The 27,911-nt window shown below is 46.0% G+C and overlaps 1 protein-coding gene across 2 annotated transcripts; it reads right to left on the reverse strand.

The window, feature by feature from the left end:
• Window positions 1-14,659: 14,659 nt before the first annotated feature.
• On the reverse strand, window positions 14,660-27,554 carry CELA1 (chymotrypsin like elastase 1). 2 transcript variants are annotated; one of them, XM_048832164.2, is made up of 8 exons: window positions 27,034-27,554; window positions 26,194-26,276; window positions 24,131-24,231; window positions 21,797-21,922; window positions 19,918-20,054; window positions 18,273-18,418; window positions 16,767-16,916; window positions 14,660-14,817 (listed from the first exon to the last, which is right to left on the reverse strand). In XM_048832164.2, exons 1-8 carry the CDS (start codon window positions 27,074-27,076, stop codon window positions 14,806-14,808), a joined length of 798 nt encoding a protein of 265 aa, XP_048688121.2. In that variant the 5' UTR covers window positions 27,077-27,554; the 3' UTR covers window positions 14,660-14,805. The 2 variants fall into 2 exon arrangements, with proteins under 2 accessions (XP_048688121.2, XP_048688119.2); XM_048832162.2 differs by lacking the exon at window positions 27,034-27,554 and having other exon boundaries at window positions 26,194-26,484.
• Window positions 27,555-27,911: the final 357 nt, after the last annotated feature.

A 27,911-nucleotide genomic window follows, 5' to 3' on the forward strand; every position in this document is an offset into this window, starting at 1 on the left:
AGGGTTAAACATCCTGCAAAATAAGTAACCCACAGAAGACATGTGGGGAGATAATTTTTGTGTATTTACATATGTCTGAGTGGACAATGTAATCAACAGTCCCTGTCTATGCTGTATTCTGATATTTCAGAGGTCAAAAGAACATCCTATCATGTAAATGAATTGTAAACACGGGACATCTCAGTATTCATCTCTCTTTGAAATGTACTGTGAATGGTGGACAAACAAGCAAATGGCCTTATGTTAATTCGTATAGCTAAGTACCGGTGATGGACCTTCTTCAAAGTCATCCTAATTACCTTGCCGAGGAATTCCAACTTGTCAAAATACATGAAATTATATAAAAGATCCTTGGGTCCTATAACAAAGTGAGTGGTTCTCTTGGTTTTTTCAATGGGTTGCATGCAGTGGGGGTGGGACTCAGTTTCCCTGGGCGTTACTGGTTTAACGAGATGGTGGGAGAGGGAGTTTGTTGTTACAGAGGACCAGTGACTGAACTTGGGACCCCGGCCAACGGCCTGGAGAATGGATACCCCAGTGACTGGTGACCCAGCTCGGGACTCACAGCAGGTTCTGGCCAGTGGTAGGACAATGGGCTGCGAAGAGAGGACCCCGGTGACCTGACCAGCCGGTTCCAGCCAGAGGAGGACAAAGGTCGGCTGAGAGGAGAAGAGGCCCAGGTGGCTCTGTTTACCTGGATAGAAGACAATGGACAGAGGCGGGGTTTGTGGGGGGTGATATCATCTGCCCAGCTGGAAAGCGCAGGGTCTCTGGCTAGAGAGAGGGAGCAGGCAGAGCCCACCTGGATGCAGGAGAGACTTAAATGTACTGTGCTGAGGGAGGTCAGGCCCAAGAGTTTCCTATGCTGTGTTCAGAAACTCAATAAACCCTGCTGTTTTCTGCTGGCTGAGAGTCACTCCAGTCTAGAGAACAGGGTTGCATTATTCCCTCTGGGAGTGGAGGCCCCGGGGGTCTGGAGCGAGTGGACTCTCCCTGAGGCGTGCTAAGGCTCAGAGAGGTGCAGTTCTAGGAGGTGGAGGGGCTTAACCCTCAAGAGAGTGAACCCCCGAGAAGGGCTGTCCCACTGAAGGGGGTTCCCTCCATGGACCACCCAGGCCAAGAGTGGACACGACCTGTGAGTCTGTGACAGGTCCTGATTCTGTCATCTCAGAACTGCTTAGACTTCATTAGGGGAAGTTTGAGTCACAAGACTGAGGTCCCAGTTATGCTGGTATGCCCTGAATATGAGATTTGGACATTCAACTATGACCTATGAACTGAATTCTAAAGGAACTCTTTGCAACTACAAAGCTCACCATCTTTGCTATGAATCTGCACCTCAATTAATCGAGCTCATGTCTGTATGTATATTGACCTTTTAACCATACACTCTCTCTCTCTCTCTCTCTCTCTGTTTTTTAATACATTTAAGTTTAGTTTCTAAGAATTGGCTGCAGTGTGTATTTGGGTAAGATCTGAAACATGCATTAACATGGGAGGTAATGTGTCTGATCCTTTGGGATTGGTAGACCCTTTTCTTTTGTATGATGAAATAAAATGTACAGAAATGTTCATCATATTTGATGTGGGTACCAGGATGGAGGCCTGAGGCTGGATCACTTTAAGGGAACTGTGTTGTTTGGACTTCTGAGCAACCAGTAAGGTAATAAAGAAGCTGTTTCATGCTAGCTTGGTAAATCTAAGTACTGGAATATCCACCAGCTTTATGGGGATTGTCTGCCCCATTCTTTGGGGTTCGCCCTAATTAATTGACCACAGCTGGCTCCCCACTAGGACCCCGGTCATAGTGGCATAGTCGTGCTTGGATATACATTACCACAGGTTAATTAGGTTTTTGGATCAGAACCACACGTTTGTCAAAATATTATTTTGATATTGGAGAGTTTAAGGGTTAAAAATCAGTTACAGTGAGTGACCCATGATCAAGATCCTGACAGAAAAAGCCTGGAAGAATTGTACTCACAGAGGGGGTTATCTTAAGAAAAAGATCCCAGAGCAGGAACTGAGAAATCTGTTAATTGCCAGTGATAAGGAAGCAGACCCAGCAAAAATGCTTGCAGTGAGAAACCAGAAATGAGGAAAAAATTGCTTATATGGAAGGAGAATCTGCTGAAAGAGAACACCAGTGTTTTGAACATGAACAAAGAATGACATATATTTGATTTCAGGAAGTGGAAGCTAAGGCAAAAGTGGACAGACTTAAGCACCAACTGAAGAGAATAAAGGAACAACAGGAACTGTATCATTCTGGAAAGCCAGCTCCTCTCAACAGCAAAGATGGGGATAGAATCTATCCAGTTTGTAAGAATGTTCGTACGTTGTTTGACTCTAAGCAGTCGTCTGTGTGTAACCAAATTTACCCCAACGCTGCCACCTTTTATGTAAATGCTTTTACTGTGAGCTCAGGTGAAGGTAACCCCATACCTTGTGCAGAGAATGTAAAAGTCAATGGAAAAAGCTGTTTAGAGCAAATTACAGCTTCTAACATCACTCTTGTTAGAACAGATTTTGTCCAAAGAGGAAGATTATTTACCAGATAAGAGTGCGAATATTGTAATCCTCTATGAGTTTACTGTAAGTGTGCCTTGAGCCAGAATCCATCTTGAATGGAATGGTGTTAAACATGAAGTTATAGCTGGTGTAAGGAAGTTATTGCCTAAGGATCTTTTGATTGGGGATGAGACTAAAGCTTTGTTCAGTCAGGTTAACATAAATCAGTCACAGGAAAGAAATATTCCTGAACCTGTATCTACTGGGGCAAGGATTTGCCTATGGAGGGTTTCTCCAAATGTTTGTCTGTGCAAAGAAGCAGTGCAAACGTGGAAGAAATTTCTGAGTGTCTGTCTGGTATCTCAGAAGTGAATTTGGCTTTAGATAAGGCTCAGGAAGATGTTTCTCTAGAGCAAATTAAAATTGGTGATCAGGTTAAAGCCCTAACTGAGGAAGGAAAGGGTACATTCTTGGTAAGTGATGGATTGTTGGCAAGGTTAGTGGAACATGAGTATCCCTATACTTTACCTGTTAGCACTGTGGAGAATTGTGACAGTAAAGGAAACGGTCCTGTGTCTGTCAGGGGTAATGACTTGCCTATGAAGGGAGCTACCCTAATCTCCAAGCAATTGTCTGTGAACAGCCATGTGTGCTGGGACAAAGGAAAGGATATCCCAAGGTATTTTGTCTGTTAAAGGGGAATGTTTCTCCATCTCTTTTCTGTTTGTAGAGCAGACAGAAAAAGTTTGTCAGCCTATGATGGTTGAAAATTTATCTGTTAACCCAGGCCTGATTCTGGATACAACTAAAGCCCAGGAAGGAAGTGGTCCCGAATTTGTGTCTGCTAGGGAAGATGACATTGCAACTAGGTTGCATCCAATTGATGTCATAAATAGCTCCCAGAGACCAAGTGATTCTGGTGCTTCTATTTTGCCTGTTGCTGGGTAAAGATATGACAACCTTGCCTGATCAGGGTGATATCATAGCCAGGGCACAAGAAAAACATGAAGGTGATTTGATTATGTTACCCACTGACAGCGTGGAAACTTGTAACAGGAAGAGAATACTTCTAATCTTTTGACTACGAAGTCGAGCAGTTTACCTGAAAGGGGGTTTTGTGAAAATCCTACTGATGGGTCAGAAGGGATTCTGGATTTAAGTGAAACCCAGAAGTCGTCTGTTATTGCTCAGGAAAATGTTCCTTTAGAGCAAGCCCTAGGTGAAAAGGATAAGGGCAGAATTTCTGTGAAAAATGAGTTGTTACTTAGAAAGATTCATGAAAAGGAAAATCATAGAATCATAGAATATCAGGGTTGGAAGGGACCCCAGAAGGTCATCTAGTCCAACCCCCTGCTCAAAGCAGGACCAATTCCCAGTTAAATCATCCCAGCCAGGGCTTTGTCAAGCCTGACCTTAAAAACCTCTAAGGAAGGAGATTCTACCACCTCCCTAGGTAACGCATTCCAGTGTTTCACCACCCTCTTAGTGAAAAAGTTTTTCCTAATATCCAATCTAAACCTCCCCCACTGCAACTTGAGACCATTACTCCTCGTTCTCAAAATCTTCAGGGTAGATTTTGCAACTGATGGGTTTGGAAGTGATTTGATTGAGTTAACGCAGGGTGAATCACTATATAGAGAAAGCAACAGTTTGTTTGGAGACTTGTTCCCATTTCTAACTGCCAGAGTCTTTCTGAGGTGTATAGATCCAGGGCCAATCAGAGGGGGGGCCAGGAGGGCCATTTGACCTGGGCCTCAAGCTCAAAGGGAGCCTCAAATTTAGACACTTGTTAATTTTTTGGCATTTGATAAGTTTCGCTATTTGTTTTTATGCCCATCTTTATCAGACCAAAATGTGACACACACACAGCTCAGAGCTGCAAATTTAAGCAAATAAGAGATGTGATTTGGTAAAAGACAATTTTGTTAACTGATATAGATTGTGTCATATTAAAGAGTTAAAAATGTTCATAAATATTAATTAAAATATATTGGTTCTGATGGCACAAGGTTAGACCGTGATGAACGTGTCCTCTCAGATCAGCTGATTATATAAACAAACCACTACTAGTGGCTGGTGCTGGATCAAGTGAGTGTTGAAAGGTAGAGCATTGTTACATTTTAGTGTCCTTATAGTTTTACATCTAGTTGACTAAGGAATTATTTGTGTGTGAGAATACTCATTATTATTTTCATATGGTAGCTAAGAGAGGTGACTGGTTGGTTGGTTGAGCCCTGGGCTTGGTAGCCAGCATCATAGGCTTTTGAAGTCTATAGGCCCAGCTTCAAGGTAAAAATTTGTGAGGACCGTCTTGAACAGTGAGTTTCGGAGGACACATGTTTTACATTTTTGGACATTATCCCTGTGTCTGTATCTGTGTCTGTGTTTACTATAATATATATATGTCATCCCTTTGTCTTCAGCTCAGCCTGTTCAGCAAGCCTTGTGTGCTTGAGTTTTGATTCAGTGACAAGGATAATAACCTGTTTCATTTTGTGTTCTTAATTATTATTCCTTCGTTTTAAGTCTTTTCAGCTTTTGTGTACCATTCAGTATTTGTGTACGTTTACAGTAGAAGATTCAAGTGTAGATAAGCTACTTATTTACAGAAGAATATTTCAAGTGTGGATAGGTTACAGATTGACCAGATAGATCACTATGAAGAGGAGATTTGAAAGTGGTGCAAGAAAGAGACAGCGAAAACAAATGAGTGAAGCAGCTGCTAAGAGCTCAAAGCCAATACCTTCATTTCTCACACCACTGGAAAACACTCCTCACCCAACAAACAATGCTACAGATAATGAAAACTCCGCAACTGCAAAAGGTGATATTTCAATGCCAATACCTGAACACGAGGACAGTAGTCAAGAAGGAGATGTGCCAGCAGTAACAGATGCAGCAGAAGATCCTGTGTACGATCAAGAAACTCAAGAGCAACAGGAAGATGTAGATCTTACGCAGCAAGAGCAATTCATGAGTACTACAGGTTTGACTGTGACGGACATTGGAATTATTGACAAGAGCAATGCTGCCCAAATGCAATCTTTTCTTCAAGTTAGTTGTTTTGAAATTCCAAGTAACATTCCACGAGATGCTGATAATCATGCTTTCCCTACTCGTCTGCTGACAAAAACTCTTCCAAACAGTGAGACCTGCACAAGAGACTGGTTATGGTGGAGTACGGAAAAACAATCTTTGTACTGTGCACCCTGCTTCATTTTGAACAAAAGTGTTGCAATTGCATGAGTTCTTTCTGATCAATCAGGATGGAGCATCAACAGAGGTTGGAGGAAGTTGAAAGACCGAATACCATCACATGAGAGTTCAACGTTGCACAAAGAAAACTATGTTGCATGGAAATCAGCCAGTAGGGCAGCATCAGCTGAAAGTTCAGTTGAGAATTTACTCCTGACTGAACTCTCTGCAGAAACTAATAACTGGAAAAAGACTTCTTGAGCGCATCCTGAATGTCATCCTTTTTCTTTCTGAGTGGGGATTGACTTTCTTTGGTTCCAGTCAACGTATTGGTGATCATGCAAATGGAAACTTTTTAGGCATAGTTGAGCTCCTCAGCAAATATGACCCACTTTTATCAGAGCATGTTAAACATGTTAGAGAATCGCAAGAGAGTCGAAAGCGCATGCAAGTCCATTATCTCTCCACACGCAGACAAGTTTATTGAGCTATGTGGGTCATTCGTACAAACAACAATTCTTGAGACTCGAAATGCCAAGTATTTTTCAATCATTGTGGATGCCACTCCAGATTGTTCTCACAAGGAACAGACTACTATGGTTATTATACTATGATATGTTAAGATTGTAGACAGCTCAAAATTTTCAGTTGAAGAAAGGTTTATTTTGTTTGATAGTTTCACGAGAAAAAGTGGAAAAGAAATTGCTGCTCGAGTACTAGCAATTCTAGAAGGTTTTAAATTAGATTTTCAAGTCTGCATTGGTCAAGCCTATGACAATGGATCCAATATGGCTGGGATATACAAAGGTGTACAAGCAGTTCTGCTTGAGCATAATTCAAATTGTATTTTCTCCAGCTGTGGAAACCACACACTAAACCTTGTAGGTGTTGACTGTACTGAATCATGCAAGGAGGCAATTACTTACTTTGGAACTGTTCAGCAAATATACAACCTCTTCAGTAGCAGTCCACAAAGGTGTGAAAATTCTGAAGCAATATCTTCCTGTTTCACTGCATGGGATATCCAAAACTAGATGGTCTGCACGGGTTGATGGTGTTCAGCCAGTTGCGCAGCATTTGAATTAAGTGAAAAAAGGGTTTAAATGAGCTTGAATCTCTCAATCTCACTGCACCGGCTTGAACTGAACTTCAGTCTATTCGGAAGCACATGTCCAAATTTGAATGCATTCTGATGTCATCTTTGTGGATGAAGCTACTTACAATGATCCATCAAACTAATCTACAGGTTTCAGAGGAACAGCCGTGTTAGTCTGTATTCGCAAAAAGAAAAGGAGGACTTGTGGCACCTTAGAGACTAACCAATTTATTTGAGCATGAGCTTTCGTGAGCTACAGCTCACTTCATCAGATGTATACCGTGGAAACTGCAGAAGACATTATATACACACAGAGACCATGAAACAATACCTCCTCCCAGCCCACTGTCCTGCTGGTAATAGCTTATCTAAAGTGATCAACAGGTGGGCCATTTCCAGCACAAATCCAGGTTTTCTCACCCTCCACCCCCACACACAAATTCACTCTCCTGCTGGTGCTAGCCCATCCAAAGTGACAACTCTTTACATAATCAAGTCGGGCTATTTCCTGCATAAATCCAGGTTTTCTCACATCCCCCCCACCCCCATACACACACAAACTCACTCTCCTGCTGGTAATAGCTCTTCTAAACTGACCACTCTCCAAGTTTAAATCCAAGTTGAAGCACACAATGCTACACTTGATGTTGAGAGGGATAACACTGAAAGTCTTATCAATGACATTCAACGGATTTGTGAACAATGGGATGCAATCCCGATTGAATCCAAATTAGTCGCACAGAATATTGGCATTTCATCTGAGCTCTCCACCAATTGCAACTTACTTACTGAATCTGATGCCGAGCAACGTTATAGGGTCAATGTCTTCCTTGTTGTCATTGACTCTATTCAATCAGGTCTCACACGTCGATTTGAGTCTCTGCGACTAATTTATCCTAATTTATTCCTTGGCAGCTCAACAGACTGAGTAATAAAGATGTGCAGCTGAACAATTTCATCAACAGTACAACAAAGAAATCTCAAAAGAGCTCAGTAATGAGGTCATCTTCCTCAAACGAATATATTCCACAAACTTTAAATTGGATTGCAAGCCAAAGGAATTGCTTCAAGAAATACTCAAACTTGGACTCTCTGGGGTGTTTCCTAATATCACAGTTGCATTGCATATTTTTGTCAGTTTGTCTGCATCAGCGGCTTCAGGTGAATGCACCTCCAACGTGTTGAAGAAGGTAAAGAACTATCATCATTCAGCTATGGGACAAGAGCGTTTGAACGGGCTCGCCATGCTTAATATCAACTGTGACGCTGCATGAAAGCTAGATTTTTTTCCTCAATAATTAGTGCATTTGCACAGAAAAAGGCTAGAAAAGCATTTGTTAAATAAAAAAAAAAATTCAAATTATGTCTCACTCTTTTTTTGGTGCCTTATTTTGTTTTCATGTGTCATCATTTTTTATTTTTATTATGGCTAGGGGCCTCAAAAGCTGGAAGTGGCCCGGGCCTCTCTGGACCTCTGGGAGGGCCTGTGTAGATCCACTGACTCTGCTTTAGAAAGACCCAGTGTGGATAGCTTTGAAAAGGTTTCAAATGAAATAAAAACAGTTAGGGAATTTAAACAGCCCTATAAGCTTAACCAGCTTGTTGGGGAGACGATGTTGTTTGAACATTAGTGTCTCCATGTTGATTCTTTAAGTAAGCAGTCTGTGACTCAGGAACTGAGGAGAGATTGGGTTACTGGGTTACAAGGATGCAGGGGAGAGCAGGCAAACTCTCATCTCTAGATATTTTGGATATGTCTTGTCGTCTCTTAGTGGACTTGACATTTGATTCCATGTGGAAGCAGAGGTTGGTAAGGGAAGGATAAAAGAACCTTGAGTCTAACATGCTTGTGAAAATGGATGGAATCTCTTTAAGGCAGAGTCCAGCCTTCAAATTGGTAAAGCTTGAGGATCTGAAAACTAGTAAACAAGCTAGTGTCTGTGTTGATGCAAATTACCTGACTGACTGGGGGGAGAAATACTTGCCTGTAGCTGTAACAAAAAGGACACACCAAGCCAGCCAATGAATTCTGTTAAGCAAGAGAGTTCAGATTTTGACCCTACTGGACAGGGAGGAAGGAAAGGATTAAACCTTGCAAATAAAAGCCACAGGTTAACCCTAAAATACCAAAACTGCAAGGAATTGGTTAAACTGAAAGCCTATGTTAAGGAAGACCCTGAGGTCAAGAAAAAGCTACAAAGATTCAAAAGTGATGTTGAACAAGTTGACCTAAAGAATGATTTGTCTAAACCAAAGGCTTGGTGTGACAAAAACAATTGTAAATGTACACTTGTGATAGAACTGATGTTATTGCTAATGATTGTAACTAACTTGTTGCTGATACCAAGAACTGTAAAAATGTACAATGTGCAGGGTTTTTTGGAAACATGTTAGGGGTTATACATAAGAAATCATCATGGTGTAAAAGCCTTCATGGTTAGACTTTTCATTACATAGAATCATAGAATAGAATATCAGGGTTGGAAGGGACCTCAGGAGGTCATCTAGTTCAACCCCCTGCTCAAAGCAGGACCAATTCCCAATTTTTGCCCCAAATCCCTAAATGGCCCCCTCAAGGATTGAACTCACAACCCTGGGTTTAGCAGGCCAGTGCTCAAACCACTGAGCTATCCCTCCCCCCCATGATAACACACACTATGTGAAAAGGCCTGGTGATACGGATATTTCTCAGTTAGTGCCTGTATCTAATCTTGAAACTATACACAGCAGAAAAATCACTACAAGCTTGAACTGCTGTGCACAAAGGGAAACTGAGGTACAACACCTCACAGCCTTCATGGCTGAATGCCAGAATAAGTGCTCTTTAAAAAACATCAGTAGCTATGTTAAGTTAACACATAGTCATTCCAGGGTTTGGTCTAAAGTATTTCACAAAGTATGCGCTAAGTTTTTGGCTGGGGCCAAAGCATGCATCAATAATTTGGCCTTAAAAAAAAATTAAATGGGAACACAGCTCATATCAACATTGGAAGGTCCTTAAGGTGTATCCAAGAGCTCTAATTTCGCCCTTCCACACCAGTCTCACATTGGGGGTATGATGCTTGGCTAGAAAGGGTTAAACATCCCACAAAATAAGTAACCCACAGAAGACATGTGGGGAGATAATGTTTGTGTTTTTGTGTATTTACATATGTCTGAGTAGGGTGGACAATGTAATCAACAGTCCCTGTCTGTGCTGTATTCTTATAATTCAGAGGTCAAAAGAACAGCTTAACATGTAAATGAATTGTAAACACGGGACATCTTGGTATTCATCTCTCTTTGAAATATATTGTGAATGGTGGAGGAACAAGCAAATGGCCTTATGTTAATTCGTATTGCTAAGTACCAGTGATGGACCTCCTTCAAAGTCATCCTAATTACCTTTTGTTCCCTGAGAAATTCCAACTTGGCAAAAGACATGACATTGTATAAAGGAGCCTCGGGTCCTGATTCTGTCATCTCAGATCTGCTTAGACTTCATTAGGGGAAGTTTGAGTCACAAGACTGAGGTCCCAGTTATGCCGGTATGCCCTGAATATGAGATTTGGACATTGGACTGTGACCTATGAACTGAATTCTAAAGGAACTCTTTGCAACTATGAAGCGCACCATCTCTGCTATGAATCTGCACCTCAATGAATTGAACTTATGTCTGTCTGTATATTGATCTTTTAACCATATTCTCTCTCTTTTGTTTTTTAATACATTTTAGTTTATAAGAATTGGCTGTAGCGTGTATTTGGGTAAGATCTGAAACATTCATTAACATGGGAGGTAATGTGTCTGATCCTTTGGGATTGGTAGACCCTTTTCTTTTGTATGATGAAATAAGATTTACAGAAATGTTCATCATATTTGATGTGGGTACCTGGATGGAGGCCTGAGGCTGGATCACTTTAAGGAACGTTGTTTGGACTTCTGAGCAACCAGTACGGTAATAAAGAAGCTGTTTCATGCTGGCTTGGTAAATCTAAGTATTGGAATATCCACCAGCTTTATGGGGATTGTCTGCCGCATTCTTTGCGGTTTGCCCTAATTGATTGACCACAGCTGGCTCCCCACTAGGGCCCCGGTCACAGTGGGCATTAAAATTAAAGACTATAAAATGTTACCCCTGAATGAAGTTGTTTGGGTTAGATGTACTGAAGGTGGTGGGTGAAACAGTCACTAAAATGCCTGGGGGAAAAGACTTTGTTAAAAGGACAGTGAAGTCCTAAGGTGAGCTCCAATTTCCAAATTTTCATGAGGTTCTATTGTTCCCCTCATGTATGAAGTCCTACATGAACCGTGTACATTTCAAAGCCTGGTAGGTTTTGTTATCGGCATGGCTCATGTGACTTTCTAGGGTTGGTTTTCCCTCTTACAGGCCACATCTTCTATTGGTGTAAATTGGCATAACTCCATCACTCCATTGGTGCTCGGGCGATTCACACCAGCTGGGAACCCAGCCTCGTATCTGTATGACTGTACTGACCCTTGGGAAAAATAATTTTCTGAAAATTCCTTCCCTAGTTGTATTATTGTAGTGCCTGGGAGCCGCAGTCACAGACCTGGACCTCACTGTGTGACGTGCTTCATGAAGAGAACAAAAACAGTCCCTGCCCCAAAGAGTTTGCCATTGAAGTAATCTCTTTCCCTCTTTTTTTCCCCCATCCCAGCACCTCTCCTTGCTTTTTGACAGCTATTGCAGAGCGAACCATCCACAGAGATGCTCAGAACTTTCTTGTGAGAGGTGGCAGCTAATTCAAAATCTGTGCCTCTCCGTGAGTCGTTTAGTCTCTTCCCGTGTGTGTTCGTTTCCTTCGACTTGTGCACATTCCATCTACCATTGCACTGTCCAATTGCCAGGTTTTAAACAGGAACACAGGAAATGCCAAGTTAGATCATACCCAACGGTCCAGCTCAGGCCAATACCAGACACTTCAGAATTCGGTGCTACAACATTTATAAATGGACAGTTACGGAATAATCTGCCCAGGTAGGAGAAGTCTTTCTAACCCCGGACTGTTATTGGCTAATTTATGCCCTGAAGCATGTGGGTTTATAACCTTACATTCCAGCCCGTTTAATGTAATGAGAGATATTTGCTTTACTCATACATCTCACACCACCACCTAGCTCTAAGATAGCTCTTTTCATCCACAGATCTCAGAGTACTTCACAAAGGAGGTCAGCACTGGTATCCTGATTGCACAGAGCAGGGGCGATGGAAGCTCCCACAATGTGGAGGGGGCCACAAGCACCTGAACTGTGGCCCCGCCTCCCCTTCCCTCCCCGAGGCCCCGCCCCCTGCTCGCTCCTCTCCACTGCCTCCCCCCCCATCGCTCTCCCTTACAGCCGGTAAAAAGTGGGAGAGCGTAGCCCTCCCACTTTTAAAAGTGATGGGGCCATGGACCCCTGGCCACCCCTGTTCCAGCACACAGGGCGGGACACAGAGTTACAGAGAGGGGAAGTGACTTGCCCAAGCAGGCCAGTGACAAAGCCAGGAATAGACCCCAGGTCTCCTGAGTTCTAGTCCTGTGCACCATTCTCTAAGATAAATGGGAGCTGAGCCCCTCTGGCCCCCATAACTTCATCCTCCTACTCCAGCCCCCATTTTAAAGTCTTACGGATTCCATATTACAGCAAATGATAACCAAGCCTGGGCGGATATAGAAGGGAGTTAGGCAGGAAGGATTCCTGACCTGGGATTCTTTCACACCCCTCCCTATTATCTTTATGGATGAAGTGAGGAAATCTTGGGAGCTTCCCGGCTCATTCAAAGCTTTTACATTCTGGAGGAAGTTGGCCGGCACTTTCCAGCTATGCCTGTAAGGTGGATTTTTCTGCAAGATCTTGAGGCTCAATGCTCAGGGATCTTTCCTGGTAGTTACTGTAGCAGTGAGCTGCTTGGAAATGCCTCAAGACTAGAGCTGGGCTGGTAACTGATTTTGGGTGGCAGTTCCAAAAACATAAATTTGGTTCAGGTCAAGCTGAAATCAGATTTTTTTTTGGTTTTTTTTTTTTGAATTTTTGGTAATGTAAGCAGTGTCAGGATGAGCTCCACCCTGACATCTGGTGGTGAAGCGTGGCAAGTTGTGGAAAAAAAACTTCAGGGGCCGGTCTCATTTGCATAGGCACACCCACCCCGCCTAGAATGAGGCCATAGTTGCCCAAATGGTCACTTTGGCTGCTGTGGGATCCCCAGTGTCTCTGTTATTGGGGCAGGAAGAATAAATTGTTATTACGCTGATTATGGGAACTGTGCTTGGAACTGTACTTGGCCTTTTGTTATGATGGAGGGACTCACCATCAACTAAGTAGCACTCTCTAGGCAAGGGTCATGGGTTCCAAAACTCTGTGAATTAAGAGAAGCTGGGGACAAGTATGAATACTTGGTGGCATGGGCCCCTTGGTGAGGGCCTTACATGCTAACTGCACTTCCTCCTCTCTCCACTGTGGAATATCAGAGCTAATTTTGATTTCATTAGAAGTCTAGTTACAGGCTGCTGAGCTCACTTTGGGCTAACAGTGCACCAGCACTGAGGCTCCCCTACTACAAGCTGAATTCACCAAAGAGCTGAACTGACTAAGAGCTGAAATCACTGAGCGTTGTGTTAAGTAGTGGGGGAGCCTGAAGATATATTGTGGAGCAGTTTGTGGGACGGCTGGAGTGCCTTCGGGACCAGCTGGGGGAGCAGTTCGTGGGGCGGCGAGCGGAGTGGAGCGAAGGCCTATGGAACTGTGGGGCAGTCAGCTTCAGATCATGTAAGGTGCCTCTTACCCCCGTCCCATCTCCACCCAGGTTGGGAGGTAAAGCTCCGCAGATAAACTTTCGAACTCTGGGGCTGCCCTGACCAGGGACAGAGACTTTTGGGTCATTGGACTTTTGGGACTTTGGGTGATTTGGGGTTGCTGGACTCAAGAACCAAAGGGAAAGGGGCATGCCCCAATTTGCTTGGGGTGGGGTTTTTTTTTTGCTCATGGTTTGTGTTATGAATCCTGTTGGTGGTGTTTCCCCAACATAATGCCACATTGTTTCTCTCTGTTATTAAAAGGCTTTTTGCTACACTCAGACTATGTGCTTGCGAGAGGGGAAGTATTGCCTCTTGGAGGTGCCCAGCGGGGGTGGTATATATTTGTCCCAGGTCACTGGGTGGGGGCTTGAGCTGGTTTGCATTGTGTTATTGGATTGGATCCCCTAGATATTGAACCCAGCCCTTGTTGCTGCCAACTCTGACGGGCAGAAGGGTTACAGTAAATTGAACGAGTCCGTTTCAGGTCTGTTCCAGAGCAGAAATTTGAACCTGGTTCTCCTCCATCCTAGGTGAGCATCCTAACCACTGGGCTGAAGGTTATAGGGGGGAAGAGAGGAAGAAAGTTACATCTGTCACCCATCATTCCTCCTCTTTCCCCTGTTTTTGTGAATGGTCAAAACAGCGTGTGTCAAATTTATGGAGCTCGGTTCCTGCCCTTCTCCTAACAAGCTGTTCCTTGAGGCTGGAGGTGCTTTGATACTTCAGTTAACGGGAGCCATAGAAGTAGCTATGATAGATGATTTGATTGATTTCCATGGTGCGGGAAAGCCCTCGTAAATCGCTACACAAAAGGACTTCTCATTATCACTGTTGAACATCATTAATGCTTCAAATCAAACCACTCCAGGGTGTGGGGACCGTTCAAAGGAGGCATCACTGCCACAACACACTACACTAATCTTTGCCATAATGTTGGTGTCAGGTACAGGAGGGGAAAACGTTCCATCATGCATGTCCAAAGGAACCCTCACTGGGGACTGGAAAAGAAAGGGACTTCGTATGTGGTTTCGTCACTACTGAACAGAGAAGAGAGTAATTTTAACATAGGTTTATTGGCACTAGAGTTACAGGTATAATGCTGCAGAGCAAATGGGATAATTGAGCAGATGGGCAGTAGAGAAGATGAAGACGGACAGCGTGAGAGTGTATTCCGATTAGGAAAAGGGATTGTTCTTTGACCTTGAGTCTATCCTCTCAGCCTGTTCAGTTAATTATCTGAAAGGAGGAAAAAAAATTCAAATCAGGCTGTTTCTCAAGAGTTTTCAACAGAGTGGCATCAATTGAAGGCATGGAAGCGTGAATGAAATTTATACATTATTAAATCTTTAAGCCGGAAAGGCTCCAGGTGGCCAACGCTAAAACTTCAGCTCCTGATAAAAGGTTCCAGCACATACATTCTTACGTGCAGAACTGGGAATTGGCACAGAGCGGCTGGAACAGCTGCCATTAATCTCACTGCCTCTGCAACTTTTCATCTCTTCTGATGGACTTCAAGGCCAGAAAGACCATGAGATCATTTAGTCTGACCTCCTGTATAACACAGGCTTTAGAATCTCACCGTTACCCTGACACTGAGCTCAACTTGTGTTTGGCTAAAGCACAATTTACCAGAAAGGCATCCAGTCTTGATCTGAAGGCATCAAGGGATGGAGCATCCACCACTTCTCTTGGCATTTTATTCCAATGATTTATCACCCTCACAGTTAAAAATGGGCCTTCATCTTACTCAAGTTCTTTTCTCCCTTGCAAATGCTTCCTGCTGAGCTTCCCCTATTATATACTGTATTTTTGGTATGATATATTTCTTTAACGATCAGCTATTTAATTCCATAACTATATTATTTATCTCATAAAGCCTGTGTGATACTTCTGATAGACACGATCCAAACCATACATTGGAGAGGGTTCAGAGAAGTGAAACTCCCAACTCTAACGGTTCAACGTAGATCCCACGGCTGGAAGTTGAAACTAAACAAATTCAGACCGGAAATAAGGTGTAAATTTATGATGGAGGGTAATTAGCTATTGGAACAATTTACCAAAGGTCATGGTGGATTCTCCATCATTGACAATTTTTAAATCAAGACTGGATGTTTTCCTAATAGATCTGCCTTAGGAATTATTCTGGGAAGGTTCTATGGCCTGTGTTATCCAGCAGGTCAGACTAGATGAACACAATGGTCCATTTTGATTCATAGATTCCAAGGCCAGAAAGAAGTATTTCTCTGGCATTGCATGACCTCAGATTCATAGATTTTTAAGGGACCACTGTGATCATCTCATGCCAGTGGTTTTCAACCTGTGGCCCAATCAGCACAGCGCTCCAGTCCGGATGACATCTTCAGGGCCATACAGGTAGTATTGGATGCAACCCACAATGGTAAATAGGTTGAGAACCACATTCTTGTCGGACCTCCTGCATAACCCAGGCCAGAAAGAATCTCTTTCAGTGATTCTTGCTTCCTAGTTCAAACAGTTGAAACAGATTTCGTTATGCCTTTGTCTGCTAGATTAAAGAATCCTCCAGCCTCAGATATGATCTTCCTATGTAAATATGTCTAGACCATGATCAAGTTGCTTCCTAACTTTCTCCCTTCCTTGCTGTTTTCCATCAATGCTAGCGGGTGTGTGTGTGTAAGAACATCACATGGGGGAGAATTGACAGAAGACATGGTTAGGATCCCTTCGCATTAAAGTGAGATTATACTCTCATGCAGGGTAATGATCTGATCTGGTAACCAACACCCAGATGGAAACACCTGAACATAAATGATAGCAATTCCGTAGGGATGATAATACTGCAAACTGAATCCCGAGTGGAAGAATGCTGAATGGCAATCAATCCCACAGAGATCCCCTGAAGCAATGTCCTTAGGAGAATAGCTCTTGGCAAGTTCAGCCTCATAGAAGAGATCGGTTTGGAAAAAAACACATGCTTACTGTCATCTATCCGCCCGCTCCCATGCTGCAGCCACCATGCATGGGGAGGGTTTCTAGCCACGCTCTTCGGCATGACTGCAGAGGCCGCATTTAAGAGACACGTGTCCTGCAGCTGGCTCAGAACAGCTGATATAATTAGAACAAAACAACTACAAGCAAGAGGCCTTTGTCTGCAGTGGGGTGTTTCCTCAGTGCAGCTTCCCTTCCGTGCAAAGCCAACTTACGCTATTGATCCAGGAAATGTAGGCAGACACCCTGGTGAACACCGTGGGCTTCCGGTAGACGTTACAGCCCAAGGAGGAAACAAAACTGGTCACTCCACAGACGTAGTACTTGCCATTCACCAGGCAGTTCAGAGGGCCCCCAGAATCACCCTGCAGAGCAAAGCCAAAGGGCAACAAAACTTGGCACATATTGCAACGAACAGCAATGTTTGGCTTTCTTAGCACTTTCCAACAGACAACCTCAAAGTGCCTTCAAGACTCCACGTCTCCCCTTCCCCAGTGAAGTAGACTATCTCTGAGTGAGGTGACTGAACAGAATAGCCAGCATTAGAATACAGGCATCCTGACCTGTGGAACTCATTGCCAGGGGATGTTGGGAAGGCCAAAACTGTAACAGGGTTCATAAAAGAACTAGCTAAGTTCATGGAGGATAGATCTATCGATGGCTATTAGCCAAGATAGTCAGGGATGCAACCCCATTGCTCCGGGTGGCCCTAGGCTTTGACTGCCAGAAGCTGGGAGTGGATGACACGGGATGGATCACTCGATTGCCTGTTCTGTTCCTGCTGAAGCATCTGGCATTGGTCACCATTAGAAGGCAGGATAGTGGACTAGATGTACCCTTGGTCTGACTCAGTATGGCTGCTCTTATGACAACTCCTCCTAGGCCATCCACTGGTCCATACAACTCCTCTTCCCACAATATATAGGGCAATGTCCGGTGAATTCATTTCCTATCAGCACTTATAAAAGCCCCGGGCGAGTGTGGTGTCTCCCTTTGTGCCGGTCCACAGAGGATACGAGTCTGTTCTATCCCCAGCTGTCACAGGCTGGCTCTTCAGCGTCTGCTGCAGCACCCTATCCCTTTAGTTCTGGAGGTTCCCCGTTCACTTCCCAGAGCGTTGATCAAGGTGGTGGCCAGACTTGCAGCACTGCAGCCAGCAAATCTACCATTCATAGCCTCGTAAGGGGTTACGGCAAACTAACGCAGCAGCTGGCGAAGCACCAACGGCAGCCTGACTTCCAAAGACAGAAGGTCCAGCTGGAAAGTCAGCACAGGAGAAGAGAATGGAAAAGCGAGCGGTCCCTTGGAAAATCATTTTTTTCAGCCCTAACCCCCTGGGAAGGGAACACAGCCAAGTGGACATTGTGAGTGTATGATCTCCAGCTTCGACCCACCAACCCAAATAACATACAATACCCAAGCTTAACCCTTACGCAGCATCTCCCTTCCAGGAGGTGGAGAGCCCTTCTAAAGGGCTATTCATCTGAAAGTGCTTTGGCAAGGAATTGACTGATGGGCGACACAGAGAGGGGAAATGACCAGACTGAGATCACACAGCAGGTAGGTAGCAGAGCCAGGAACAAAACCCAGGTGCCACTGGACCACAATTCGGAACAATACCCAAGTGTAAACCTTCTATAGAAAACCCCCGTCCAAGGAGGCGACAAGAGCGGCTGAGATCCTGGCAATGCTCTTGCTTGGTTCACTCGCTCGGCAGTTACCTGGCACCCAGAGCGCACACCGTCACCTCCAGCACACACCATGGTGTCCTTGACCGTGGAGCCCCAGTAACTGGAACTGGAGCAGATACTGTAGGACACGATGGGAAGCGAAGCTTGCTGCAGGATTTGAGCCAGCTGCCCATTAGCTGCGCAAAACACGTCAGAGACCTGGGGTTAGTTTAAAAGGAAAATGGCCCATTTTTCCCCAGACACCTGGGGTGAAGTTCTGAGCTGCAGGATCAAACACAACCAACTTCGGGATCTAGAATTCTTTTATATTTTCTTACTCGTTGGCCAACTTCTTATCCAATATATGAGCTTTGCTATGCTAATCTCTCCCCTGTTATGGAGTTACGGCCATAAAACTGGGCTGGGAATTTGCTTTCAATATGCTCGAAAGCAAGGGATTGGAGTCAGTCTGGACTGTTACGGGCACATCTTGGGATCCCCAAATTATAGATCATTGACTGGGCCTGATTCTGAGCTCATTTTTATGGTGTAAATTACAACTTCAACAGAGTTACGCCCAGTGTTAAGATCAGAACGAGGCCCAGCAGTTCGTAAATTTGTTTAATCTAGCGCATTTTCTGAAAAAAAAAGGGAGCTTCTAAAGGCTGCACTGGTGCTGGCCACCACACCAAAGGGAGAGTGCCGGATGACCCCACATTTCCCCGAGGCGTTCTCAGGGCTCGTGTGAATCAGTGAGCAGATCTCCAAAGGGCAGCTGACTGCAGCTCTGATGTTCCTCCGTAGCGTCTCCTCACTTAGCTGGTGCGGCCGGGAACGGCATGGTCTTGCATGTCAGGTCGTGTTGCAAAACCATCCAGGGGCAGCCGCGTAGCCAGGTGGAGGGAACAGGGGGGAGCGATCCAAAAGAAAAAAGGCACCGCCCACCCACTGCGGCGCTTTTACTCACCCAGCAGCGCTCCGGCGGCCGGCCCTCACTCGCTCCGGAGGTGCCGCCGAAGACCTGGAGTGAGTGAAGGTCCCGCCGCCGAAGACCTCCAGTGAGTGAAGGTCCCGCCGCCGAAGACCCGGAGTGCCGCCGGGTGAGTAAAAGTGCTGAGGCAGGTGCCTTTTTCTTTTTGGATCTCTCCCCCGTTCCCTCAACAGGGGAAAATTTAAAAAGGCGTCAAGACATGGACAAGGCGCCACTTCTGCTCAGTGCGGGAGCGGCCGCTCCTCCCCTTAGCTGCGCCACTGTCCAGGAGGAATGAAGTGAGGCCAAGCTCCCTCTGGAGGGGGAGCAAACAGGGTTTAGATCTTATGCACCAAACTACAGACCAGGGTATAATCCTGGTCCCGTCGAATGGCAAAACTCCCAATAGGGCCGGAATTTCCCACAGGTCTTGTGTAACAAGTGATACGTTGGCTCTTCTATTACACATTTAATGGGAGGATTTTAAAGGGCTTTGCAAACCGTTAACAAAGCCATGGGTCGCAACAAGTCTGAGCGATCACCACTGTTTTATACAGGGGGAAACTGAGGCACAGAACGGTCTGGGGTTTGTTCAAACTCTCAGGAAGTGTGGGGCAAAGTGGGGATGCTAGTCACATCCATGCCTCACCCACCTCCAAGTCTGTGCCCTCAATCACTGGGCCATCCCATGCCCCCTCTGGAACGTTCCTGAATTCCGGCACTTACTTTGGGTCAAGCCCCAGCCAGAGATGTAGCAAGGATTGTTGTTTGGCAGAATCTGGCCTGAACTGGGCAGTGCGGCCAGCTGCACGTAGCTGTTCAGAGACGCGCTCTGGGAGAGATGGAGCAGAGCGATGTCATAGCTGCAGAAGAACAAAGGAAACCGCATCAAACGGCCTTTCACGGGCAAAGGGGTTGCATTTAAGTGACCCCCGCTGTCGCCGATGGTAAAACTGAGGCTGGGGCTTTCAAAGGAGCCCCAATCAATTGAAAGCAGGGGGTGGGACCACCGTGTTGTGCGACGGTCACTTGACAAAATGACCGTACTTGGTGATGGACACTGAGGGTGGAGGTTATGTCATTCAATTTTTTGAAAAATTACCATGGACCACAAAATTTTTACCATGGGCACGTTGCTGACCCCTGATTGAAAGCCGATTGGAACTAAGCACTGAACTCTTCATTCTTTTGAGCAACCGAGCCCTAATGTCCCCTAAAGAAGGCACAGAAGAAGGGACTCAGAAGTCAGCTCTCTCAGGCACATTCCCACCGAAGGACAGCACAGAGGACTGGACGAGGACCCAGCACTGGGCCTTGTATTATTAAGCAGATGCTTGATAAGGTAGAAAATACCTGAGCCCACTGCCAGCCCAACCCAGAAGCACCCAGTACCACCAGAAACCCAGCTCCCCAGCAGCTAGTCCAGAGGTGGGCAAACTATGGCCCGGGGGCCGAATCTGGCCCTTCGGACTTTTTAATCCAGCCCTCAAACTTCTGCTGGGGAGCAGGTTCCAGGGCTTGCCCCACTCCACGTGTGCCATGGCTCTGTGCGGCTCCCAGAAGCAGCAGCGTGTCCCCCTTCCAGCTCCTACACATGGGGCAGCCAGGGGGCTCCGCACGCTGCCCCCGCTCCAAGCGCTGCCCCCACAGCTCCCATTGGCCGGCAACCACGACCAATGGGAGCTGCAGGGGTGATGCCTGTGGATGGGCAGATGCAGAGCCGCCTGGCCGCACCTCCGCATAGGAGCTGGAGGGGGGACATGCCGCTGCTTCTGGGAGCTGCTTGACGTAAGTGCCACCCTGACCCCTCCAGAGCCCCAACCCCCTGCCCCAGCCCTGATCCCCTCCCTTTTTCCAAACCCCTCAGTCCTACCCTCCTGCACCCCAGAGCTCACACCTCCAGCTGAAGGCCTCCCCCCCTCCCCCCCCCGCACCCCAACCCCTTGCCCCAGCCCAGAGCCCCCTCTCGCACCCTGAACTCCTCATTTCTGGCCCCACCCCAGAGCCCACACCCCCAGCCGGAGCCCTCACCCCCTCCTGCACCCCAACCTCCAATTTCATCAGCATTCATGGCCCGCCATACAATTTCCATACTCAGATGCGGCCCTCTCGTCAAAAAGTTTACACACTCCTGAGCTAGTCGGCCGGAGGATCCTGGTGGTTACCCAGGACGGTCTGTATGAAAAAAGTATGCAGGCCCAAGTGCTACCCTGGTACCCATTAGAGCTGTAGGAAGACACTGGCCAAACTGGAGTCTGCTTTCCTCATTTCCAAACACTGTTTGTTCTGCCTGTGCAACTCTACCTCCTTAGGCCCTGGACCATCCGGCTCTGGTCTGAACCGATCTGTCATACCAGCGAAGAACACTATTGAGTGGGACCTTCTCCAAGATATCCATTTGGGTTCTGGTTCCACCCAAGGGTTTTGAAAACTGTCTATACTGGGGGCCAACTCAGGCTGTACGTCACCAAGTAGCTCAGACGAAGGGAGTGCCAAGTGCAGCGCATTCTTATTTCTCCAGCGTGTAAGGAGCTCGGACTTTGTGACCCTTCACGTGAAATCCCTTATCCGAAGCCATGCAGGTGTGAAACAGGAGCTGCCTTACCCAGCAGCAACAGAGTTGCTGTTCCAACGAGGATGGATGACCTTACTCCGCACGCTCAAATACTGCTCCATGCCATCGTTCATATACAGGTTGTACTCTCCGGCAACCACCCGGAAAGTCAAGGATCTGTGGAGAAGAGGAACAAGCTGTGATGTGTTGTAAGGTGCCAACTTGGTATCAATCCCCCTTCGCCCCCAAGTCCTGACGGCATCGTGATGCGATTGGAATATGAGCCAGTCCCCCCTTTCTCTACTTCTGAGGGGAAGGGTGCTGAACATAATGTTAATAACTAACTCATCTAAAGCTCTTTCTTACCAGATCTTCACAATCTTTATCCTTGCAACATCTCTGGGGGGGGGGGTAGGCAACTATTACTGACCCCATTTTACAGATGGGGAACGGAGACCTAGAGAGGCTAAATGATTTGCCTAACATCACACAAGAAGTCTGTGGCAGAGCAGGTAACCAAACCCTGATCTCCCAAGTCCTAGACTAGTGCCTTAGCCACTTGTCCATCCTTTCCCCGAGTAGGAATCACATAGGAATCGCCATACTGGATCAGTTCCAGGAATTCACTGAAGGTTGAGTACAGGCCTCAGGACTGGGCCTTGAATTATTAAATAGCCGCATGATAAAAAGGAACAAAGTCCTGTCTGAGAAGCCAGAGCCCAGCTGCTCCAGAGGAAAATTCAAGAAACCCTATAATGGGCAATTAGTGAAATAAACTGCACAATGGACAGATTTCTGCCTAACTCTAGAGCTGGCTGAAATTTTTCCATTGAAACAATCTCAGAAAAATCACAAAAATGTCTGGTTTAAGAGGTCATCTAGTCCAGCAGTTCTCAAACTGTGGGAGACAACCCAATTTTCATGGGGTCACCAGGGCTGGTGTTCGACTTGCTGGGGCTCAGGCTTCACTAGCCTTAGGAGTCAAAGTCTTCCCCAATATCCCTTTGGATGAAAGGTGGCTTTTTTTGTGTGTGCCAAAAACTAAAATTTGAGGTGAACAAGGTTCCCGCAGTGAAAACCCAAGAATTTTCACTGAAAATGTGGGAAATTCTGACAAAATACAGGGGGGGGGGGGGGGAAGAACGGTATACATTTACTGGGAAAATAATTAGCATTTTTCAGCCAGCTGTAACTAGCACCCGCCCCGGAAACATTCAGTGGTTGGATTCTGCCCTGCGGTGGGGTGAGAAAGAGAGGAAGTGTGTGTTTTGGCACACCTAGGCCCCACCAGGAAGGAGGATGAGCTACTTAAGTCATGTTTGGATCTGACATGTTCAAGACTAACAACACTGCATTGTTGGTAGTTTCAGATGCTACTTGGAATGGGCAGAATTATACACAGGAGGGTGCGTATATAACACGCTGTGTCATTGTGTGCTACAGGCATAGACAGGCACTGGCTAGGGCTAGAGGAGGCTTAGCCCCCCCCCGCATCGCCGAAATTTCTCTGTCCAGCCATGCCAGGCAAAGGTATCACAGGGGGAGGGCCCTGCCTACACACTAGATGATTCCCAGCAAGTGGAGCTAGATTCCTCAGTCCCAGCAGGGATTGCCGGCTCCTGAGCAGCGCTCCCTGGGAATGGGAAAGGGGATCCTGAGGTGATTGTGGGGGAGAAAGGGAGTCCCAAAGGCAGGGGGAATCCTGAGACCTTGCATCCAACGGCGCCAGGGCCAGGAAAGGGGAGGGATGTTGTGGGTAATGGCCCCACCTGCGTGTGAACCCACGCCTCATGTGATGCTGGGGTGGGCTCTGAATTTGTGAGGATTGAGAGCCAATGGGTCAGAGCGGGGAGCCGGGCCCAGCCCTGCGGGACAGGCTCCGCCATGGCGGGGTGAGAGTGGGGTGGGCAGGCTCACCTTCCCCCCCACCCCAGTATTTTCACCAGCCACCTATGGGTACAGGTTCCCCCCTCTGTGCTGATCCCCAGAGGTAGGAGTTGCTACAGCCCCTAGCTACAGAGCCTTGAGTCTTTCACTCAAGCTGTAGCAGTTCCTGATTTCAGTTCTGGAGGACTCTGGTTTAATCCCCGGTGTGTTGGCCATCATACACGCTCAAGCAATGGCTGCCTGTCATGCATCCTCATGGGTGGACAAGAAAGCTGCAGGCGTACAACAGACGTCCCGCTCAAGGGTTAAGAGAAGGGGGAGCCCAACTCATCCTCTGCTAAAAGCACCCCCTCCCCATCTTCTCCTTTGCTTCAGAGAGCAACTCCCCTCCTTGCTTGGTGCATTGCCAGTGCCCACTCCTGCTTTAGACCCTGACCCGCATCTGATTAAAAAGTCTCTTTAATGGGTAGATAAACCAACCACTGGGGCCTCCATTACCTGTCCACGCAGTGAGCTGCAGTCATCACCCAGTTCTGCCTCACCAACGTCCCACCGCAGGTGTGATACCATTGTCCACCAGAGTTATACTGGAGGGAAATCTAGATTTGGGGTGACGAAAGGGAAAGAGAGAGAGAATAAGACAGCAAATATAATAATGCCGCTATATAAATGTATGGTACACATCCACACCTTGAATATCGTGTGCAGTTCCGGTTGCCCCATCTCAAAAAAAGATACATTCAAAATGGAAAAGGTCCAGAGAAGGGGTACCAAAAATGATTAGGGGTATGGAACAGCTTCCACATGAGAAGGAATAGAAAGACTAGGACTGGTTTCAGAGGAACAGCCGTGTTAGTCTGTATTCGCAAAAAGAAAAGGAGTACTTGTGGCACCTTAGAGACTAACCAATTTATTTGAGCATGAGCTTTCGTGAGCTACAGCTCACTTCATCAGATGTATACGGTGGAAACTGCAGCAGACTTTATATACACACAGAGAATATGAAACAATACCTCCTCCCACCCCACTAGGACTGTTCATCTTAGACAAGAGATGACTAAGGGGTGATATGATAGAGGTCTGTAAAATCATGACTGGTGTGGAGAAAGTGAAAGTGTTATTTAGCCCTTCACATAACACAAGAACTTGGGGTCACCCAATGAAATGAATAGCTGGCAGGCTTAAAAACAAACAAAAGGAAGCACTTCTTCACACAACGCACAGTCAACCTGTGGAACTCATTGCCGGGGATGTTGTACAGACCAAAACTATAACTGGATTTAAGAAAGAATTAGATAAAGTCATGGAGGATATTAGCCAAGATGGTCAGGGATGCAACCCCATGTTCTGGGTTTCCGCTCAGTCTCACTGCCAGATGGTGGGACTGGATCACTCAATAATTGCCATTCTGTTCATTCCTCTTGAAGCATCTGGCATTGGCTACTGTCAGAAGACAGGTTTCAGAGCAGCAGCCGTGTCAGTCTGTATTCGCAAAAAGAAAAGGAGGACTTGTGGCACCTTAGAGACTAACCAATTTATTTGAGCATAAGCTTTCGTGAGCTACAGCTCACTTCATCAGATGCATTCAGTGGAAAATACAGTGAGGAGATTTATATACACACAGAACATGAAAAAATGGGTGTTATCAAACACATTGTAAGGAGAGCGATCACTTAAGATGAGAACCAATTTATTTGAGCATAAGCTTTCGTATAAGCTCATCTTAAGTAATCACTCTCGTTACAGTATGTATGATAGAACATGAAAAAATGGGTGTTATCATACACACTGTAAGGAGAGCGATCACTTAAGATGAGCTTACACGAAAGCTTATGCTCAAATAAATTGGTTAGTCTCTAAGGTGCCACAGGTTCTCCTTTTCTTTTTGTCAGCAGACAGGATACCTGGCCAGATGGACCATTGGTTTGGCACAGCATGGCCATTCTGATGTTCTCATGGTGGAAGAGAAGAGCTGCATTTTAAAGAGGAAATCTCTCACACAAAGGAGCAACAACCTCTCACCAGCCCAAAGTGAACGTGCATCAGGTGCATGAAGAAACAGTCTTGCTTCTATATCCACCAGGCACATCACATTAGCTGGTTTGAGCATTGGGCCATGGTTTATGGACTTGGTCTGTGCAGGGTGTGCCCTATAGATAGTGGGGCTGAAGTAGCTGGTTGGCTGGGGCTCCAGACACTACCTAGTGAAACAAAAAAACCACCACCACCAAACAAGAAGCTAAGGACTGACTGGTCAGGGCTGGGGTCCGCACAGAGGCATGCTTCACAAAGCTAAACTGGAAACGTGGCCTTATGCCAAGGCAGTAACAGCAAAGAATAGAGATGCCCACTTCAGGTGCCCATCATCCCAGACAGGCACACCCCTCTCTTCCCCCACCAGCTGGGGCTTTAGAACTGGCAAAGGCAAATCCCCCTTGGGAGCGGCTAATCTGCACTCACAGGTATTCTGTACGCCATCCTATCTCTGCGCACCCTCCTTGGGTCATTACTGGGAGGAGAGTTAGATGGAGAAGGGACTTAGAAGTAGACATTGTACCCACCTGCCATGGCCATGCACCACGCTGTGCATTGCTCCCTCCGACAACGCGCCCATTGTCTTCCAGCGACTCTTCCAAGCAGTGTCCTTCAGGAGTAAAGAAGGAACAACATCTGGAATAGCCTCTGCGTATTGCAGGAGGAACCCCAAATCCCATCGCCTCTCTGCTGTTTCCATCACAGGATGGGAATCTAGACTTTTTTTTACTCCCTTTCTTGCCGAGAACATTTTCCTGCTCCAACTCCTCAGAGATAGAGTTTGAGAAGGGAAATGAAGCGCTCTGAGTGCCAGGCATCCCAGCTTTAATGATGAGGGGGCAGATGTTCAACCTTACTTGGCATCCACAGTGGGGGGGCCAGTTTTCCAGGAGAACTGGATACACATTGCGTGTGGACCTCTTGAAAGTCTGAAGGGCCCCAATGGCAAATGTTGGGAGCAGAGCAACTTTGAAACCTGTGAGGCCCAGGGGGACTAGGGAAGAGATTAAACTTCTGGAGGCAAAATGGACACAGTGTCTCTTCTGAGGTGATGGAGGATTTTCTCATGTAGATCAGTGCACAGTGGGGCAAAACCAGCCACTGCAAAGCACATTTCCATGAAGACTTCAGTCCTAGCTTAGACTTTGGTGGATTTGCCCCTGCTAATACCTATTCTGGATGTGCCCCTCCAGCTACCTCTTTGGGGTGGGGATTTTTATTTTCTATGTTCGTACAGGGCCAAGCACAACAGGTCCCTAGCCTGGCTGAGGCCTCTAAATGCTACTGCAATGTGGGTGGTAACCAATAAGTTTCTTAGCACCAGAATGCAAGACATCACCGCCTCAAAAAAACAAAAACCCACTTACCACAGAGGACAAAGACAGCGAGGAGGAGTAGTTTCAGCATCATGAGCGAATGGTAGGGACAATCTCAGTCACTCTACTTCCTATATGCTTCTGGGTCTTGTCTTTCATACCATGGCTGGTGTTAAATAGATACATGTGGGGAGGAAGGCATGGGAAGAAATGCAGGTGATTTGGAACTACAAACGGATTCTTGGCTCCATTTCCAAGAAAACACACATTTTATTCTTGGTTCCGGCGAAGGTCAAGGCTGAGACCTGGCATTGAGGGCACCGGATACCAATAAATGCTCTGGAGAGTTTAAAGAAAAAGAAAAAAAAGATTTTACCAATATAGAACATGCTCTGAGAAACTGGAAGTGCAGAATCAAGTGAGTTAGGGGTGGGTGTGCCTGAACAAACTTGGGACCAGTTTTTCCATACCTGGACCTCCTCTTGACCCCAGCTGAAATTGTGGGTGCTCAGGATTAGGGCAAGAATTCCATTTGCAAAAAAAAAAAAAAAAAAAAAAAATGAAAAAAATGAAGGTTTTGGAATTTGTTTTTGCTCTGCATCAGGACAAAAACGAGACCTTTTGAAATTTTTCATGGAAAACAACATGAAGGCCTTCTCCTTGACTAGCCAATAGCCCAGTGGTCAGGACACGCACCTGGATGTGGGAGACTCAGCTTTAAGCCCTTGTTCTGCCTGATTTGGATAAGCTGGGATTTTCAGAAGATTGAAGGGAGTTTGGTGCCACTTGAAATCCAGTAGGCGATGGGTGTTTTTCTTCCTTAAGATACTTTGAAAAATTCTCAGTAGTAGACCTAGGGGGAGGCATCTTCAGGGCTTGGAGAACCAGAGAGACATATACGTGATCAAGCAAAAGATCAGTTGAAGAAG

This window comes from Caretta caretta, chromosome 20, assembly GCF_965140235.1.
Source record: "Caretta caretta isolate rCarCar2 chromosome 20, rCarCar1.hap1, whole genome shotgun sequence".
Classification (NCBI taxonomy): Eukaryota; Metazoa; Chordata; order Testudines; family Cheloniidae; genus Caretta; species Caretta caretta.